Source organism: Struthio camelus, chromosome 8 (assembly GCF_040807025.1).
Source record: "Struthio camelus isolate bStrCam1 chromosome 8, bStrCam1.hap1, whole genome shotgun sequence".
NCBI classification, from domain to species: Eukaryota; Metazoa; Chordata; class Aves; order Struthioniformes; family Struthionidae; genus Struthio; species Struthio camelus.
Window position 1 is genome coordinate 31,813,518 of NC_090949.1, and position 17,353 is coordinate 31,830,870.

The 17,353-nt window shown below is 40.5% G+C and overlaps 1 protein-coding gene across 1 annotated transcript in view; it reads right to left on the reverse strand.

Annotated features, from left to right (window-relative positions):
- The window catches only part of SLC1A7 (solute carrier family 1 member 7), a 58,578-nt gene that overhangs the window by 9,779 nt on the left and 31,446 nt on the right, over nucleotides 1-17,353 (reverse strand). The window contains exons 4-7 of the mRNA XM_009683260.2: nucleotides 15,717-15,936; nucleotides 10,762-10,861; nucleotides 8,516-8,749; nucleotides 717-911 (exon numbers count right to left, since the gene is read on the reverse strand). Coding sequence (XP_009681555.2) covers nucleotides 717-911; nucleotides 8,516-8,749; nucleotides 10,762-10,861; nucleotides 15,717-15,936 — 749 coding nt within the window. The remainder of the gene's footprint in view (nucleotides 1-716; nucleotides 912-8,515; nucleotides 8,750-10,761; nucleotides 10,862-15,716; nucleotides 15,937-17,353) is intronic.

Consider the following 17,353-nt stretch of genomic DNA (forward strand, 5'->3'; position numbering starts at 1 on the left):
ACAATTCATTTCTTCTGCTTCTAGTCTAGCCATTTTTCCCTCAAAGTCCATCAGTGTACCTCAGCTGTCATCTGGGGTTAGTTTCAGGACTCTCTTCCCCTTGTCATGAAGGTTTTAAGTTACAGCAGAAGATATGCAAGGCCCAGTAGCGTAAAAGGAGTAATGGTGAGGTCAGTGGGTGGGTAGGTAAGTAGAGCTCAAATGTGCTGCACAAGGCTCTGACTAGGAAGAATGTTTTTCTAATCATTTGCTCCCTACTGGAAACTTGCAGGTTTCAGTCCCTGAGGCATTCTTTGGCAGCCAGTGAACTTAATCTGGCAGTAATTGTTTAGCTGGATCTTTTGTTCTTTTGGAGCCATTACAGATGGTTCAAGGAGGGAGTATGCGGCGATAGCACTCTCTACCCACAGAGAATATAGTTGTTTATGAAGTTTTCTGCTTTAACAAGCAGCAGAAAAGTCATTAAAAAAAAATCTGGATGGTATAACATCTTGATGAAAACCCACCCTGATAATAGTATCTCAGTATATCTCGGTACACCCCTATCATGCAGCTTTCTTTGGCTCCCTCAAGTCTTTGACCAAATGCCTGAACCCTCCTCACTTAGGAGGAATACTTATGGTTCCAGTTTTCATTTGAGGCAGACAAATTCTCAACAAGCCTTGAGAATCTGACAAGGGAAGCAAATCACAACGTGTGGAACTCGAGGTGTATACCTTATAGTAATAATCTGCCCAAAGTCCAGTTCATAATTGTTTACTTGTGCGATGAAGATGGCTGCCACCGCTTCGTAGAGCGCGGTCCCGTCCATGTTGATGGTGGCTCCCACAGGCAGTACAAACCTCGCAATCCTCCTGTCCACGTGGTTATTCTCCAACAAGCACTTGAAAGTGATAGGCAGCGTGGCTGAACTGCAAAACAGCACAAAGGAGCACACGCTGAAATTACTTTCTCTTCCGTTCTTCTTCCATTAATGAAGACAAATTATTAAACATTATCTGGTTGTAAATTGCCACATTTTCAGTAAGATGCATGTATTTTTAAATAGTAATATACCTAAACATGTTTATCTTCCTTTTCTATTTTATTGGCCTTTTGTTTTTCTGTCATTCTGCATTTCACTATTCAGTGTCACATTCACTAATATGTCAATGAGCTACTAAACAGTATTCAAGTGAGTGAAGAGTTTTTTTATGATTTGTAAATTTGTAGGGAAAAATGTACTAACGCTGCAGAAAATATACACATGGCAAGATATTTTCATTGTAATGGTACAGCTTTTAATATACTGCTCAATATCTGAGACGATTGAAATGTATGTAGAATAACAACGTAATTTAAAAATATTCCAAAGCTACCTCTTTAAAAATATATGCAATTATTGAATGGGCAAATATTGGTATCATGGTACTGATGTGTTTAATTTTCTGTTCTTCTGTGAACTAGATGATCTCAATAGTGAAACATAGGTGTCTTTTCACTAGTTTGGGCAGTCCAGATCGCTCACAACAGCAATGTGGCTGTGATACCTAAATGGTATAATGACCATTATCTGCTCTTAATGAAATATGACACGCTTGATCTACAAGTTCTTCCTATCAGTCGTTACGTTTGACTTACAAAATCGTAAAGAGATTTTGAAAGATCTGTCTAAATCATAACCCCAAATTTGCAGGCACGCATTAACAAAATGTTTCCCTGAGTACGAGTTGTAATTCTGTATTTGTGCAAGCTGCTGTTTGAGGAAGAAACAATATTTGAAAAGGAAAAGTAACTTCCTGCAATATGAAAGCAGAAAGAACAAGAAAAGTCTATCAGAAGATGTTTTCGTTACAATTTCTGTTTCCTATAACCTTTTCCTAAAATGTCTGCCTGGTGAATGATTTACCACAGATAGGCAGTCATTGCCATGAAAATCTGGGCAGAAGCAATTCTCCAAGTGTGCAAATGAACTGAAAGGGCAAGAAAGCAATAAAAAAAACTGATTACCTCTGGTAACTGGCTTATATTCAACTTTTTCATTCTGTCAGTCCTAATATTCAATCAATATTTACTTCAAAAAATAAACAGAGCAAAGCATAAAACCCCAAAGTACACATTAGAAGTAATTTCTCTCTCAGGCAGCCAGATCATTTTTTGCCCATTCATTTGTGAATGACTGAAATTCTTTATGGCTTGTTTACCATAAAATGTTCATAAAACAAAAGGGTGAGACTGGAGTGCACCAATAATGTAGAACAGAAAATCCTAGTACAGTTGCAACTAGGAGCAGACCACCACAGTAACAGGTCTAGATCTTCTTAACTACATGCCTTGGCAAGGATTAATTATTAAACATACTGTTCAGTGCCTCCCTTCCCTGAAGCTGCTTCAGTGCTAGAAGATTATTTGCTTTTTTAAAAGTCTGTCCCAAGCCACTTGGTTTTTCTGTAACAGAACCCTGTCTGATCTGTTTGTGGGAAAAAGAGGAGGAAAAAGTTAATCTTTCAAGTCCTTTTCCACCTTGCCTACACTGATCACAACAGAGTTTTAAACCTGAATGTCTTCCTGTTTTTAGGGCAGACAGCTGAGCTGGGAAGATGCAAATTTGACCTGACTGACATCCTTGGATTTGGTTGAGATTTGACAAAAAAATTGAGGAAAGAATCCCGTCATACCAATGGCAATACTATATCTATTTCCACTGAATGTATGACACTGTTTTTGCAATAATTCAACTTTTTAACTTATGCACTAATTCAGAGTCAGGTGTTTCTTTCACTTTAGTTTTGTGCTGTTAGACATAAAGCTTCTAGAACTCATAAACTAGTTGCTGGTTTTGCAGTTCATTCATTGTTTCAACAGAAAAAGAAAGTGAACTGAATGTAAGAGCAATGATTATGAAAAACATCATGCAAGATGCTAAAAGGAAGCAACTTTCCAGGTGACAGATTCGAGTATCTTCCTGGCTCAGACGACTATTCCATGTGATCTCCCTTACATTTATTATGCCACATGTGAGAGCTCGTAGAGCGTTTGTCCTCACTCTTGCCCCTGAAAGACTGCCCAGCACTCACAGTTCTGACAAGAAGTTAAATTTCTTATCTAGATTTGTTCTTTCCAAACTATACTACATTTGTTTGTTTGTGCTTGCTTTATGCATATGTCCTTAAATAAATCAGTCCAGCTACTACAAGATGTTAGAAATCAATTTTGTCCCCTCGCAGCCTGAACTGAGCCAATCAGACTTTCTTTAGTCTTCTCTTATACGATCGCTGCTTTACATCCCTGACTACCCTTCTCTCATGTTTCAGTTTGAACAAGTTTTTCCTGAATATAGGTGACAAAAATTATATGGGGTATCCTACGTGAGGTTGCCTTGTCCAAAGGTTGTTCATTTCTCCTGGCGATACATCATTTGGTACCTATCAGAATAATGTGCGTACTGTGGCTGTGGGTGACTCACAAGTTGCAAAGAAAAAAACATTTCTGCTGTCATTTTTGAGTTATATTCATATGGCGTACTTCAATGGCATAAAGAAGAAAGCACTCTGAAATAAATGTTTTAAATTATCTTTCCAGTTAGATTAGGTGGCGTTTGTGTTCTTGAAAGCAGCTTTATCTGGTGTTAAAAGTGGAGCAGTAATGTGGTAATGCAAAGGCCTGACATGTAGATTTTATCTGGAGAAAAAATACTCTAAAGCACTGATCTTAGTCCGCTAATTTTTTTTTAAGTTTCCTAATGCTTTCAGCTAAGAGGAGAGATATCTTCTTTTCCCAGCACTACCTCACTGACAATTAAAAATACATTTTTAGAGCCTTATCTCAATTTTGTTTTGGATAAGGCTCTGCAGCTGCAGAGACTGAGCATAAGCTAATGCTTGATCAGGCCAAGCTCTTGCTAGTGTGAGCCACATGGTGAGACAGCTAGTCACTGCGGAAGAACAGCTGTGCAGCCTGGTCTGTTTATCTTATCATTCAAATGCATTTTGATATTTGCTCAAAAAAATCAACAAACTGATCTCATCTCCCTTTTGCTAAATCTGCCTTTAATTTACACTGTGCAATAGCCAAGATCTTAGTGTTTCATAAGCAGCAAAAACCCTTGAAATACTCATATTTTATAGTCTGTCTTCAGAGAAGATGAAAATTGCTTCTTTTGATAGGATGTACCACTGAGAAGATGCTGCTTTAATTCATTAATGGAAAGATGACCTAGAAAAATAAAATTCCTTCATGCCATAGGAATGAGGAAAGCTAAAATCAAGAAGAATTTTGTCTGTAGGCCAAATACTGTTTTGTCAGTGCAGTAAGAGGTGGCGAGATCAGGGCTGACGTGGACATGTGGAGGGGGGGAAAGCAGCCCCCAGAAATGCAAGGCTGCACCGCCTGAACACCACAGAGTGGGGCAAGGTGGGCAATGACTTATTAAGGAGCTATTTACATTGCTATAGGTGCCTGTTGCCAAAGCCAGCCCATAACAGGGCTGAGGGTTTGACATCAAGGGACAGGAGAAATGTCCTTCTTCTCCGTCTCTGCCTCTCCAGTAATGTCCATGAAAACCCAGGCCAATACGTTGCTGTGTGATTGGGATAAGCATAAGGGGACTGAGAATGGGCTGCAGAACCTTTCCTAAAGGGAAATGGGCTGAAATAATGTCCTGTTTCAATAAAATAATTGTCATGAGATGGCTAGTTAGTGACTTTCAGGTCCCCTTGTGGTACATTCTTGGTTTTTGTACACAATATTGTTTTTTCTTCTTGCAGTTATGACTTTTAGCTTGAAAAGCAGTCTGTCCACAGGTGCAGACTAGCTGGAATGGATATCAGAACACTGATTTGTGGTGTTCTTTCTATCATTAGATGTAGACATGAACTGACATAGAAACATCTGCAAGAAACACATCAGTATGCTTAAAACCAGCCCTTTGTTCTCCTCAAAGATGATCTGAAAATCCAATACCCACATTATGAGTGTTATATAATGCCCCTGTGGCAAGTATTAGTTAACCAAATACAGCTGTGGGGACTGTCAGGAGAGGCAGCTCTCCTGGCCAGCCCCACTTATTTCTGCATGTTCTTTTGGCAACAGCTCAGTTATGCGCAGTATCCATTCCTTTCAGCATAACCAAGGTGAAAAGTTCAGCCATCTCTAGACCAGACACTGCTGTTTGAGAAGAAAAATATTAATGGCCATGTTGTGCCTGTGCTGGATTTGCAAAATGTATATGCTGATGAGAAGGGGCAAATAGACCTAAATCCATCAGAGCGTCCAAGCCCAAAATCTAGAAGTTCAGAGCCTTTCTGCAAGTGATCAAGAGAAAAGATAACTGATCTAAAAAATCCGCAAACCAACCCCAACAACCTTTTCCAAGAAGTAATATAACTTTAGACGCTCACTTACGGAGCAGGGGAATTAATCCCCTACATACAGTTGTAGATCTGATTCTGCATTTCGGCTGCTACATATCATGTCTGACACTTTGTTTTATTACCATGATTGATACTATTGGCATTGGAACAGTTCCAACTCTGAAACAGTTCCAATAACCCAACATACATTATAAATTACAAAGAACAGATATTATAAACTACAAAGAAGGCATCATAACTGTAAAGAGACAGAGTAAGAAGATGAGATCCCATGAAGAAACTATGAACTGCTTTGACAGAAATGGGAGGCAGCTATTTAAAAAAGCACAAACCCTGCAAGTTTCTGAGGAACAGTAAACTGATTATAAAGTCAAAATGCAATACTGATGAAAATATGGAAAATGAAGGAAAGGAATCTGTTTTATGAAAAAGGTAGAACATAAGCTAATTTTTTAAGTCTGATTTAAGCCTGACATGATAAAGGATCTGTCCTGGTGAAAGAGCTCATTAATTTGGCTGCCTATTAATAGAAAAAAAAATGGACAAACTTTTCTATAGAAGATAATGTGAAATGAGGAAAAAATTTTCTCTTTTTTTTCTAAAAAGAGAACAATTCAGGTTAGATTTTTAAGAAAATGTTCTAGTAAAAAGACATTGGAAAAAACAGCGCAGAGGGAAAAAAAGAAACCCAAAACTGAATTGCCAGCATTAGTGTTTTTCAGAAACAGACTTCTCAGAGGAGCAAGACCAAGAGTCAAATGTGTCAAATGTGAACCTGAAGGGCCTTTTCCAACACTAACATTGCTGAGTGTCAAATTGACATCTTACTGGAAGCTAGGGATGTGACGACATCTCAAGCTACAGACCTTCAATGCTCTACTAAAAAAGCACGCCTTAATTATTTAAACCAATTAGAATTTAAAACACTGCGCAGGACATTTCTTGAGCCTGTATTTCAGAGTATGTTGATATAGGACAGTTTGGAGCAAACTATTAAATATGAAAAACACCTCGTAAAATGAAACATAGTGGAAAGGCAACACCTTCCAACCCTGCTAAAATAGTCATTCCCTCCTCTCTTTTCTTTTAATTCCTGCTCTGTTTACTCCTGCCCTAATCACTGCCTGTGTATTCATAAGAGAAGCAGCTCTCTGCAGAGGCCTTCCTGCCCCAAATTCCCCTGGGTCTTGTCGCAACCAGGAGGAAACAACGAGCACCGACACAGCCTTATCGTGCCAATGGACTCGGGATTAAAAGTTCTGGCGCTTTTCCCAAGACTGGCACAGGTCTGGCAAAGAACTTTCAACTTTTCTCTTTTTTGCTGTCCCTTCAATAAAACAGAGAGCATGGCTCTTCTAGCATGGACAGTAATTACCGCACTGCAGGGTAACACTTTGTAACAAAAGTAAGTTTTGCAGAAGAGAGAGGGAGAAAGGGAATGACGTCAGGGAAGTACATAGCTACTTCTCCCTATATTTATTTTCCAAGATAGTTTGCAGAAGAGGTCCAGCTTTGTGCAAAGCCCACAAAATTATTTATCAATCAGTGATGATACCATGCACGAAGCCATATGCTCTGATTACATGATGGCCCTTACTAGACAATTAAAAACAAGCTATTTAAATCAGTATTTGTTTGCCTGCTTCCCCAGAACTTTCTATTCCTATCTCATATCTGCTTTCCTCTTCTGTAATCCCACCAACTAAAAATGCATTTTATTTCTAAGTGGATTACTCTGTTGTGGGAGAGAACTGAGAATTTGTGGGAAATTACCAAGAAAATTAAGATTAGGAGTGCAAGGGATGAGAAACTGACGCAACACTATTTCTTGTAAGGGTATATCAGTTGTCTGTGCTCCAAATATCACAGAACTTGTTATAAGAGGGAAGATGGAGTCAGTTTTAAATATAACAAAATGAATTTGTTAATTAGAATAAGCATTTGGGAGTTATTAAATTTTTTTTCAGAATGAGTTTATTTATAAATCAGAGATGTACACAGTTATCATTGATTTTATACTAATTTTGAGGTCTAAATTAAGTAGATGAAGATAGGTACTTGTCACTAACTGTCATCATATCAAAATCTGGATAAGAATTTAGTATTTTCCAATGTCTCTGCAAAATAATAATAATAATAATAACTTTAAAAAGCCAAAAGCAAACATATGAAAACAAGCTGAGATAAAAGAAAGGTATCTTTTCCTTTCTTCAGCCCTCTTCCTGATAGTAGAAATAATAAATATATAAGACATCCCAAAGAAACCTATTCATCTGGCATTTTTAACTCGTTCTGTGGCTTTCATCACTGCATAAAAAGTGCTAGGTACAGCTGTTCTTGTTACTTCAGAGGAACAAGCCTCCAGCCACAGGTGCCATGAGACTGTGCTTTCAGGTATCAGCTATGTGGAAATGTTGTTTTATTTGTCCTTCTTGTTTCCACTCTGTGCAAGTCAATTCCAATCTTTTCAAGCACTTCTCATTCAAAAGTGTATCCGTGTTGCTAGTCACTTGCATAACCACTTTTCACAAGCTGTTTCCCATTTTCACTGTACCTTTCTTCAGCTATGAATAAAACTCATTGTACATCCTCCCTAAAGAGGATGTGAAAAACCTTATTCCTTGAGCACTACAGCTAAATATTTTGCCAGTGCTGGACAATAGCTTGCAACCACACTATTTTCTTAATGTACCCAAAAACAAAGACTAAGATGAGTAGAAAGGGTAACATGTTTCCATATGCTAGAACCTCCTGTTTCCATATGCTAGAACCAGGAGGTTCTCCACTAATACCAAAAATGAAATCTGGACAAATTTTGTATCCTTTACGTATGCTAAATGTGTACAAGCACAATGTTTGTTTGTTTTTATGGAAAAATACCCTTATTTCCTTTCTAGTCCTCTAAGAAAACCTCTTTCATCCAACATTTTTTAAACTGAGGAAAATCAATATGACAAACATTATTGTCAAATGGCTCCTATTCATAGCTTCCAAATGTTGAGAGAGACATCTTCTAAAAATCTACCAGTGAACTGGATACAAACCGTTGTCTAGACACAAGCATGTCTGCTCCGGTACACCTGTACTGTGCTGTTCCCAAGAGAATGCTGGAATTAGGATCTAGCAAATGCTTTGTTGCATCTATCTCTGCAACTGCAGAATACCTGGAGGACGTGGCCAAAGCAATGAGCAAGGCTTGAAGAATCCCTCTGATGAAGACAATGGGATTCTTCTTGGTGATAAAGAAGTACATCATTGGCAGAATAAACAGCCCGTGCACAACCAGGCCACAAACCACAGTAATGGCGTAGAAACCCAGCTTCTTTCCTATGGCAGAAGGGTCATCCATTTCTAAGATTTTACCAGCAATTAGGAATACTATTCCGAATGGAAAATACCTGAGCAAAAAGAAAGACATTTGTTATTAGGAGATAGTTCACTTCCATCAAACAGCATGAGATGGAAAATTGTTGTACCTTCAATACCAGGGCAGTGAAAGCACCCTATCTGGAAGTGGCATAGCTGGGTCCAGTTGTCTCATCAAACTGAATGCACTTAATCCCTCACACTTGAGGAATGTGCCCTAACCACTAGGCTAAACATTCTTTTATGCGGGGTGCACTTCAGTACAGCTGGGGGTATGTTGCTGATCAGGAGCAAATTTGAAATGTGCTGGTTCCAAAGAAGGCTCTGACTTTGCAGCTTAAGGCAGGTCATTTGCCCGCGAGAGGGGAAATCCTGAGCTCTGCTCGTGCCTGTGCTCATGAGACTGTTCATGGCTGCCACTGGACACAGTTAAGCAAATGCTTACATACTCCTTAGAAAGGTGTGAGGAGACTGTCTCTCCCACCACCTCATCCCTCCTTACCTCTATTTTTCCTCTCCATGTTTCAAAAAAGACGTGGTTCCCTCTACATTCTGTGTGGAACTACCAATATGTGTTAGACAAGCCCTTGGTGCCTGGGGGTTTGGTTTGGGGCTGATAGGCAAAAGAATATCCAATTTCTGAATTCCCCCGGCACTGCATGTGAGATAGGAGCTTTATCAAAAATGAAGCACTTTCATGCATGGATAGTCAGAAAGCCATGGGTGCCTAAGGAGCTTCAGATTAAAAAATAAAAATAGATCTGGGTACATCCACCTGCCTTCCATTTGCAGCTGTGCCAGCTTCAGGACTTACAGTCCTGTCTGCTTGCCACTTCCCCCTCATCCTTGCAGAAATTATGGCTCCCTCGGCTCCATCTGGCCAAGAGATCATTGCCAGGCTCAGCTCAGTCACACTGAACCAGGGAGCTGGAAACAGAGGCTGAGTGCTGGCAGCAGGCTCCCCCTCGTGTGGCCGAGCCGTGTCCGGGGACCCCCTGGAGGCTGGGGAGTATGCTAAGCTGAGCCACATTCCTGCTGCCGGGGAGCAGTGGGCTCTCGCTGGCAGCCTGCACACTTTGTGACTCTATGCTGTGCCCATTTAAAAGCTGGGTGAACTTCCAAGCACTTTGACTACTGGGCAAAAATGGTATGGCTGAAGGGGACAGCGCCAGACAGAATTTCAGAGGAAAAGTTTTGAGCCTAAAGTACATCCAAGCATTGAGGTTACTGAGCTACAGGTGTAGCTATTTTAGCAGGATACAAACATAAGCACGAAAATATGCACATCTTTGCCAAAAATTCATGGATTTTACAGGGCTAGCTTTTGCTGTTGTTGGTCACCTCCTGTTCCCCTCATCTTAAGGCAGGTGGGTTGGCAGGTCTAAGTGGCCCCCAGTGTAATTAAGCACTGCTCTGAAGGCTTTTCCCGAGTGACATGGGCTAGAACGACTCCTTGAGGACTAGTTTGCTGACCGGAGGTATCCCAAGTGCCAGGCACTCTGCGTATGTCTTCACTGCGCTGGGCAGCGTAGAGATAGCCAAGCTAGAAGCAACCACACTAATGACAGCAGTCATGTCAGCATGAGACGCCAGCCCTTTCTTGAGGACTTATTTGAGCAAGCTGAAACCAAGCTAGCATTTGTAATGGGGCAGCGCTTAAAGGTGTGGATGCACCAGTTTGAGGATCTCGTCCTCCTCCCTTGTGTGGTCTGGATGTACTCTATCCCCCCTCAGCCTGCCCAAGGCACTGATGGTGCCCCAGTACCAAGTGCATACAGCATATACCCAGCTATATCACGTTATGTCATTTGGGGGTGATATACAGGGTGTCTTTGTCAAAGTGACACTGCTGCAGTACAAGCTAGGGACAGGATATGTGTGTGTATATCTTCCTTCAAGTGCTGAGACCTTACAGAGCTAAGGGCTGTCATCCCTTATTTATTTCCCTGGAAATATGATTATGCCATCTCTGTGCACTCTCCTCCGTTGAAATTTTCTTCCTCTTTAAAAAATTTTTTACTTTCTTAATAAAACGGTTACTTACCAAACAGCAACTGCCACTATCTTCATGACAGATTCGTTTAAACACTGACAAAAACTGACCAAAGGAACACCGCTGTTTCCCATTCTTCCCAGCATTATACCTGCAAGCAAATGCATTCACGTTTAAATTCTCATATGCCTTCATGCAAATCCCCAGTGTTTTCCCTCCTTGCTGTAATTCAAAGCAAACTAAGCAGGACATGCCTGGATGAATTTAGATCTTTATGTTGTAGAAAAAGTCATGGCATCTGTAAATCTCACCTATACCCAGACACAGCGAGAGTATGGGGGAACCAGGCCACAGAACTGTTCTTTGACTACATGGAGCTCTATCATCTAGCTCCCTGCTCTTTTTGATTTAAAATTCCCTGAAAGTTTCCTAGTGGAGGTGCAGATTTCTGTGCTTTGGTTTTTGGCTTCCTAATAGCAAGCATGTTTGTTTAATTATCTTTCATGGAGCCCTGAGAGGGGTTTTACCAGTTCTGAGGGATCCCTGGAAGAAACACGGAGAAACACTAAAGCCGCTGTCTCTGCAAGCCTGCAGCCCCTTCTTTATCTATCTCTGTGCATCGCCTACAACTGGGCAACACTCTCAGTGCAAAGCCAATGTCTGGGCTTATATATATTTGGGACAAGTTAATACTCCAGCCAGTTTTTAGTAGATATCTGTCTACATAACAGCAATCAACCCTCACAACTGATTGTGCTTAGCAAACTTGGGGGAGATAAGGGAATGCAAATTCATGTGACAAAAAGCCAAACTGCTATGCAGACTAACTAGCAAAGAAAGCAAGCAAAACCCATTTGCCTGCCCCAGTGCTAGGAAAGGAAAAGAATACAGCTCGGGGATGTGTTAGATAACTACATATTCTCCAGACACCATTAGTCTCAAAAAAATGTATATAAATATACATCATTTTCCCATTTTATTAACTTTTTGCTTGAAAGAATTGTAAGTGATTGAATTAATGGCTCAAGGAAGCACTTCAGAAACAAGCTGCAGCAAATGAGCCTGCCTTGGAAGAGGGTTTCACGAGGAAGCAGGAGGCTGTGCGGGGGTGCGTGCTGACCCTTGCTCTGGATCTGCAGTGCGCCGGCTTCGAGCAGGAGCCCAGCCTTGGGCCCTTAGAGCCCACATCTGTGTCCGTGGCCACCGCTCGGGCTGTAACAGCACCAAGGCAATCCCCTCCTGATGCAGGGAGGGAGGCTCTCAGCTGTCTTATCCAGTGATTTCGCAATAACTGTGCATTCAGTTCAGTTTATAAGACCATTAATATTCATCTAAGCTATAAGTTTTAGGTCAGAAAATGACACTCTTTTATTGAGCATGTTCTTCATCTGTACTAAAAGGACTTTAATTACAATTTGGCATTTGAAGCCTGGTTGGTTTTATTAAGCTGTGGCAGCTTTACAAGAGTCTTAGCTTTTAATTCTGTGTAATGCTGTAAAGAAGAAATGCCTTCCCTTTTATTTCACAGGAATAACTGAAGTTTGTTCTGTAAAAGACTTCCCCATCTGAGCATTTGCTGGCTATTGCTGGGGACAGCGAATGGGGGCAGGCGGTACTGGGGCCTCCTGTCCGCAGCCCTGGTGTACCAAGCTCTATTTCAGTGCAAACAACGTTTTCCTTGTGGTTAATAAATAACGTGGCCTTCTGCAAGAAAAACAGGTCAGATGTCTCAACTGTTACCCGCTTGTCATAACCCCTCACTGAACTACCTGCGCACTGTGTACAAACAAGCAGTATAGCTAGCCACAACTCGGGGAACGCCTAGCATCAAGGCGTTTCGTGTGCCTTGACTTCGCATTCTTGCCTGTCAAAGGCTTCCCATTTTAACACATACCTGCCTATGAAGTCCAGCTGTTCATGCACGCACTTTATTCCTGGGCTAAGATTACTAAGATATTCACCTCCTACTTCAGGAAAAGGAAAAAATGGTTGGCTCAAGTCTGTTATTCTACAGCCCCTTGATGCTATTCTGATGCTGTTCATAGGCCTAAAAGAAGCTCTAGTAGTAACTCATATCCACCCTAATGACATTTTTCTATGCCAGAGTGGTGTAAAGAGACCTTCATGCACTAGAGATTCAGCTCAAGTGAGCAAAATTGTTACCAAGCACCAGGGCTTGTATCCATTTTCTGCAAGAAACAAAAACCTTGGAAGGATGCTCTACTTTCACAGGGACTAAAGCCACGTGCCTTCTGCTTTATTGCTTCAGTTTTTGGTGGGGAGGCAGAAAGCTGAGGACGGTGATAAATGTTTGGCTGTGTCCTCAGTTCCAAAATGACAATCTGAAATAGTCACCAGAATATGACAAGATCTGAGGATTTGGTGTCTCAGGTTTGTCTGCAGATGGCAGAGTCACAGGCACTACGGCAGTACTGCTACTGTACTTCAGCCAGGGAGAAACTAGCTCTCAGCTTCCCTCTCCTGCTCCCTGGGCCAGCAAGAGTTGGAGGCATGGTAGAAGAAACACATTCAGTTCTGGGAAGAAAATGGGTGATCTTCTGTGCTCAAAATTATATAATTGTCCTTGATCCTAATAGGGACATATAATTAATTCATTCACAGCCAATACTTTTTGGCTCGAATATTGCTTGCTGGGACATAGTACTTTGAGAATTGGCTATAAAGCATTACAAACTGGCAGACAGCCGGTTTCCAGCAGTGTTGCATACAGAATACCACACTCTGGAGAAGCAAAGAAACAGAAACAAATCAGCTAATTCCAGAAATGATTTTTGACCCCTTGTGCTAGCATGAACCAGAATATAATAAATACAGTGAAAGATGTTTTATGGAACTACCTCTGCGGAGCAGATTAACTTGCAAGAATAAATTTAGATAAAGACAATTTCATCAGCATTTTCTTGTAATAATCATCAGCACTTGACCTTTGTCAAGACTAACTAGGGCTTGTTTAAAGGAGTGGTTAAATTCCCTCTTCCCTTAACTAAAATTGTAGCTTAGTTAAAAAAACACATCAATAAACACATGTAAAATCATCATATAACTATGATGGCACCAAGGAGCTCCTTCAGCAAGTGAAACCAGATAATTAACCAGTTGGAAGCTCTTAGAGACTCTGAAAAACTACTATATAGTATATATCTATTAACATTGTACCATGGTAAAAATAAAATCAAGAAAATTCAATAAAAGAGAAAGACCACAGATTTAAAACTGATACAAGACTATATATACCTTTGTAACCACTTAGCCAAGATATCACTGAGGCTAACTATGTGAACTGTTTCTTACACAAATAAGTGATACAGGTTCTACGCTAATAATGTGATAAGATCCTCGGATAGGGCAGATAGATTGCAGGGCAAAAGCCAACCTCTGCCACGTAGGAGGAACTTAAACCAGGCGGTTTGTTTGTGAGCGGGTTATTCTGGGATCGCCAACTGGAGACTGAAGCATCTGGTCATGTGAGCGATGGGTCTCGCGACCTGATGGCCCTCTGAACTGACAGCACAGCGGCAAGTTCTCACAAGTTCCCGTGATACAAAACCTGTTGCTCTGGGCATTAGAAATGCCCTAACTTCTTGGACTTTGGGGAGAAAGTCTGCTACGGACTTGTTTATTTCAGCATTTCTTGAAACCTTCCCTGAGATTTCTGCTACTGGCCAGAGAGTAAAACATAGTATTGGTAGAAGGGCCATGAGTCTGACCTGGTATAGCAATTCCTAGCTCTGAGCACGTTGTATTAGGGTTTAGCTCTGAGCACATTGTATTAGGGTTTAGCTCTGAGCACATTGTATTAGGGTTTGTTACTGTTCTACTAAATGTATATTCTTTTCTATATTTATATTTAATTTTAACGGCTACCTGTTATTTTTGGTATCCTCAAATAGAAGATTTGCCAACCTCTATATCATGGTGAACCTTCTTGTTAAAGAGGGGTTAATGTATCTCTTATGGTACTAGTACACTGTCATACCTAGAAGGTAGCTTCATAACAGCTAAGTTTGATTTAAACTATACAAAGTGGGTACTGACAGAAGCAATAGCACAAACTACCTACAGATGTATTTACTATTTTCCTGAGTCCTTTTGCAACTGTCCCTTAAATCCGTTCTGTCATAGTTAAACTGCTGGTAACTCAGCTTAAAGTTCTCTGGGAATTTCTGTTTTCAACATATGCAGAAAATGGAGTTTTAAAGTAGTTTGAATACATATGTGTGATGCTGTCCACTATAGAGTGGAATGAGAAGTGCTCAGCTGAGCACCATAGCTCATACCCTTATTTCACTTTCTCTCAGTTGAGAAGGCAATGCTTTTAAAACAGCAAGAGATGTGAAGGTAACCACGGCATTCTGCAAAGAGGAAGCATGAAGTGTTAGGGGAACATGTGAAATAAATTATCCTGCCCTAAATTTGTTTCAGTGGTTTGATTAAAAAAAAAGGGAAATAATAAAAGGGTCCTAAAAGCAACAGAAAGCTTCCCTGAGTCACCCCAAGCACCAAATGCTGCTCACGTATGCCCTGGAAGGATGAAGGAGGTCATGGTTAGCTCTTATCCTTCGAGGTATCACTCAGTTAATGGCACTGAAGCTGGCATACAGAGTTCTGACAATGGGATGATATGATGCCTTAAACTAAGAATCTTCAAACTTGAAGTAAGTATGATGTTTCTATTTTTCCTCCATCATCTCAGGCAAAAATGGTTCACAAATAAAAACTCAAAATAATCCAGAAGAAAGTAAAATATAGAGAATATAATTCATGAACAGAAAACAGAACTGCACGGAATAAAAGTCATCAAGAATTTTGAAGATTTTTCTTCAAAAGACTGTGAGAACAGCTCTGTAATATTCTTGCTTTTTCACAAAGTTTAGATAGCATTAGTTAAAAAGAAGTGATATCAAGAATCCAAACAACTCAACCCTTATTTTGTCCTCCTGAATGGATACTTGGATTACTGCAAACCAAACATGCCTGAAACCTACCCATTGTTGCAGAGAATATCACGATCCCTAGCACATTCATGCCATCACTAGTGCCTGGTTCTGATTTGTAAATCACTTCAGGAGGGGGAGTGATATCCAAGGCAAAATTCTGGACATTGGATCCATTCTCATCCTGGACTCCATATATTATAACGCGACGAGTGGTGCTTTCAGATGATGCTTTGCTCGATTTAATGATGGGAATAGTCTTGGTGCGATACTGAAAGAAAACAGAAGATTTTTTTTTTATACTGTCCCAGCAGGAATTAATAGCTTAATGAGATTCCCTAGATGCTTTGTTAAACGAGGCTGTGTGTTAGAGGGAAACGCATGAAAAGAAGAATGACAGCTCCTGTCCCTGTCTTGCTAAAATCTGTAAAAACACCTGAATTTTTGCAAAAACATGACAAAAGTAAGCTTTCCTCAAGCAGCAAGCATACTTTCTCCTGTTAGAGCTACATTTGACATTCTCTTGTACTCCCTTTCCTATAAGGCATAAATACAAATAACTGCCCCAGAAATTCAGAGTGCCTTTATCTTTGTCTCACCAGAGATAAGGGTGCCATGTGAAATCTATATAGCCATGACTCAGAACTTTTAAACAAGGTTTTCTGGCCAAATTCCAATCCGGGTAATTAGATTCTTCCTAAATACATTATTTTGTTGCTTTAATTAGCTATGGTATTCTGTGCTTCCTTTGTGTGGTGTTGCTGTGCACTCTTAAATAGATTCCAGCTGCTATGTAACTACAATCCTGCAGTAAAAGAAATCATGCTCTAGGCACACAAGTGTAACCATATAAATCCTGCTTTTCCACAGCACCTTCCAAAAGGTCCTTCAAGGTCTGCCCTCAAATGGAGATGGAGCTGACATAGGTGTGCATGTCTATTCTCCTGTCACACTGTGCATTTTCTGCTTCTTTGTTCTGCTCTGAGATACCATGTCTAATCTTGCATATGAGAGAAATTTAGCACCTTTGCAAGTTTCACAAAGAGCTGGCATCCCCAGTCTTTATTCTAATTTTAATGCTGATGACTACAGACATACAGAGAGGTAAAGAGTTTAGCCTGTGGTAGCAGATGAGTCTATAATAGAGCGAGGAATAGAATGAAAATGAATAAGTCTGCTTCCAGGTCCCCCTTCCCACCAAAGCCAGGAGGTGCTTCTCCACCTGCTACCCCAAAGAGAAAGTGGTTTCCAATTTATATTTTCATTATTATTCCTTCCTTTCCTCCCTCCTTCCTCTCCTTGTAGGTTCTCTACATGCACTTATTACTTCAATTGTTCATTGATCCCATCCTCCCTAGTTTTCTATGCCCGTTTGACCTCATGCTACAGAGCTTGCTGGTTCTAGTCAGCTCATCTTCTGTTCCCACTGCTGTAACAGCCTAGTTGTACATCCTTCCTCCACCTCCTCCTGCCCATGATCAGGAGCTACAGAACAGCTTCTCCAGCTCCTCCCCACAAAGTCTGTGATACTCTAGGAAGATAGCTGGTATGACAGGTAGAGCATCTATGAGCCGGGATATATACAGTATACTGTACAAACATGAAAGTGGCTTAGTGCTATAAACTGTTCATCTACTTCTGCTGTTAAGGATATGTGGAACTTGAAATTTCATCAAGAGAGGAAGGAA